Below are 264 nucleotides of genomic sequence, written 5' to 3'. Positions count from 1 at the left end.
ATATATAATGCAACATGAATGCATCCCACAATACATAAAGGGATATCAGTTTTCCTTCCGAGGTAAGTTGAACATCCACCCCATCTTGTACACGAGAATTAACCATTTTTTCTCCCCGCTTTCCCAATCAGCCTTGGACTCGGAAGTGCTGAGCGCCGCCCGACGCGACCTGGAGCTGGCCGGCCAGCTGGTGCGCTTCCACGGGGCGTACGGCAGACACTTGACCAACGCCATCACGGACAACCAGGTGAGACGTAAAGGGTG

General features: G+C 53.0%; 1 protein-coding gene across 1 annotated transcript in view; it reads left to right on the top strand.

Moving 5' to 3' along the window:
• LOC119591127 (serine-rich adhesin for platelets-like) overlaps positions 1 to 264 on the top strand; it is a gene marked incomplete at its 5' end in the record, with an annotated part of 16634 nt that overhangs the window by 9132 nt on the left and 7238 nt on the right. The window contains 1 exon segment of the mRNA XM_037939840.1: positions 132 to 247. Coding sequence (XP_037795768.1) covers positions 132 to 247 — 116 coding nt within the window.

Source organism: Penaeus monodon, chromosome 28, assembly GCF_015228065.2.
Source record: "Penaeus monodon isolate SGIC_2016 chromosome 28, NSTDA_Pmon_1, whole genome shotgun sequence".
Lineage (NCBI taxonomy): Eukaryota > Metazoa > Arthropoda > Malacostraca > Decapoda > Penaeidae > Penaeus > Penaeus monodon.
Note: the sequence above shows the minus strand (reverse complement) of the source record. Positions and strands in the feature narration are given on the sequence as shown.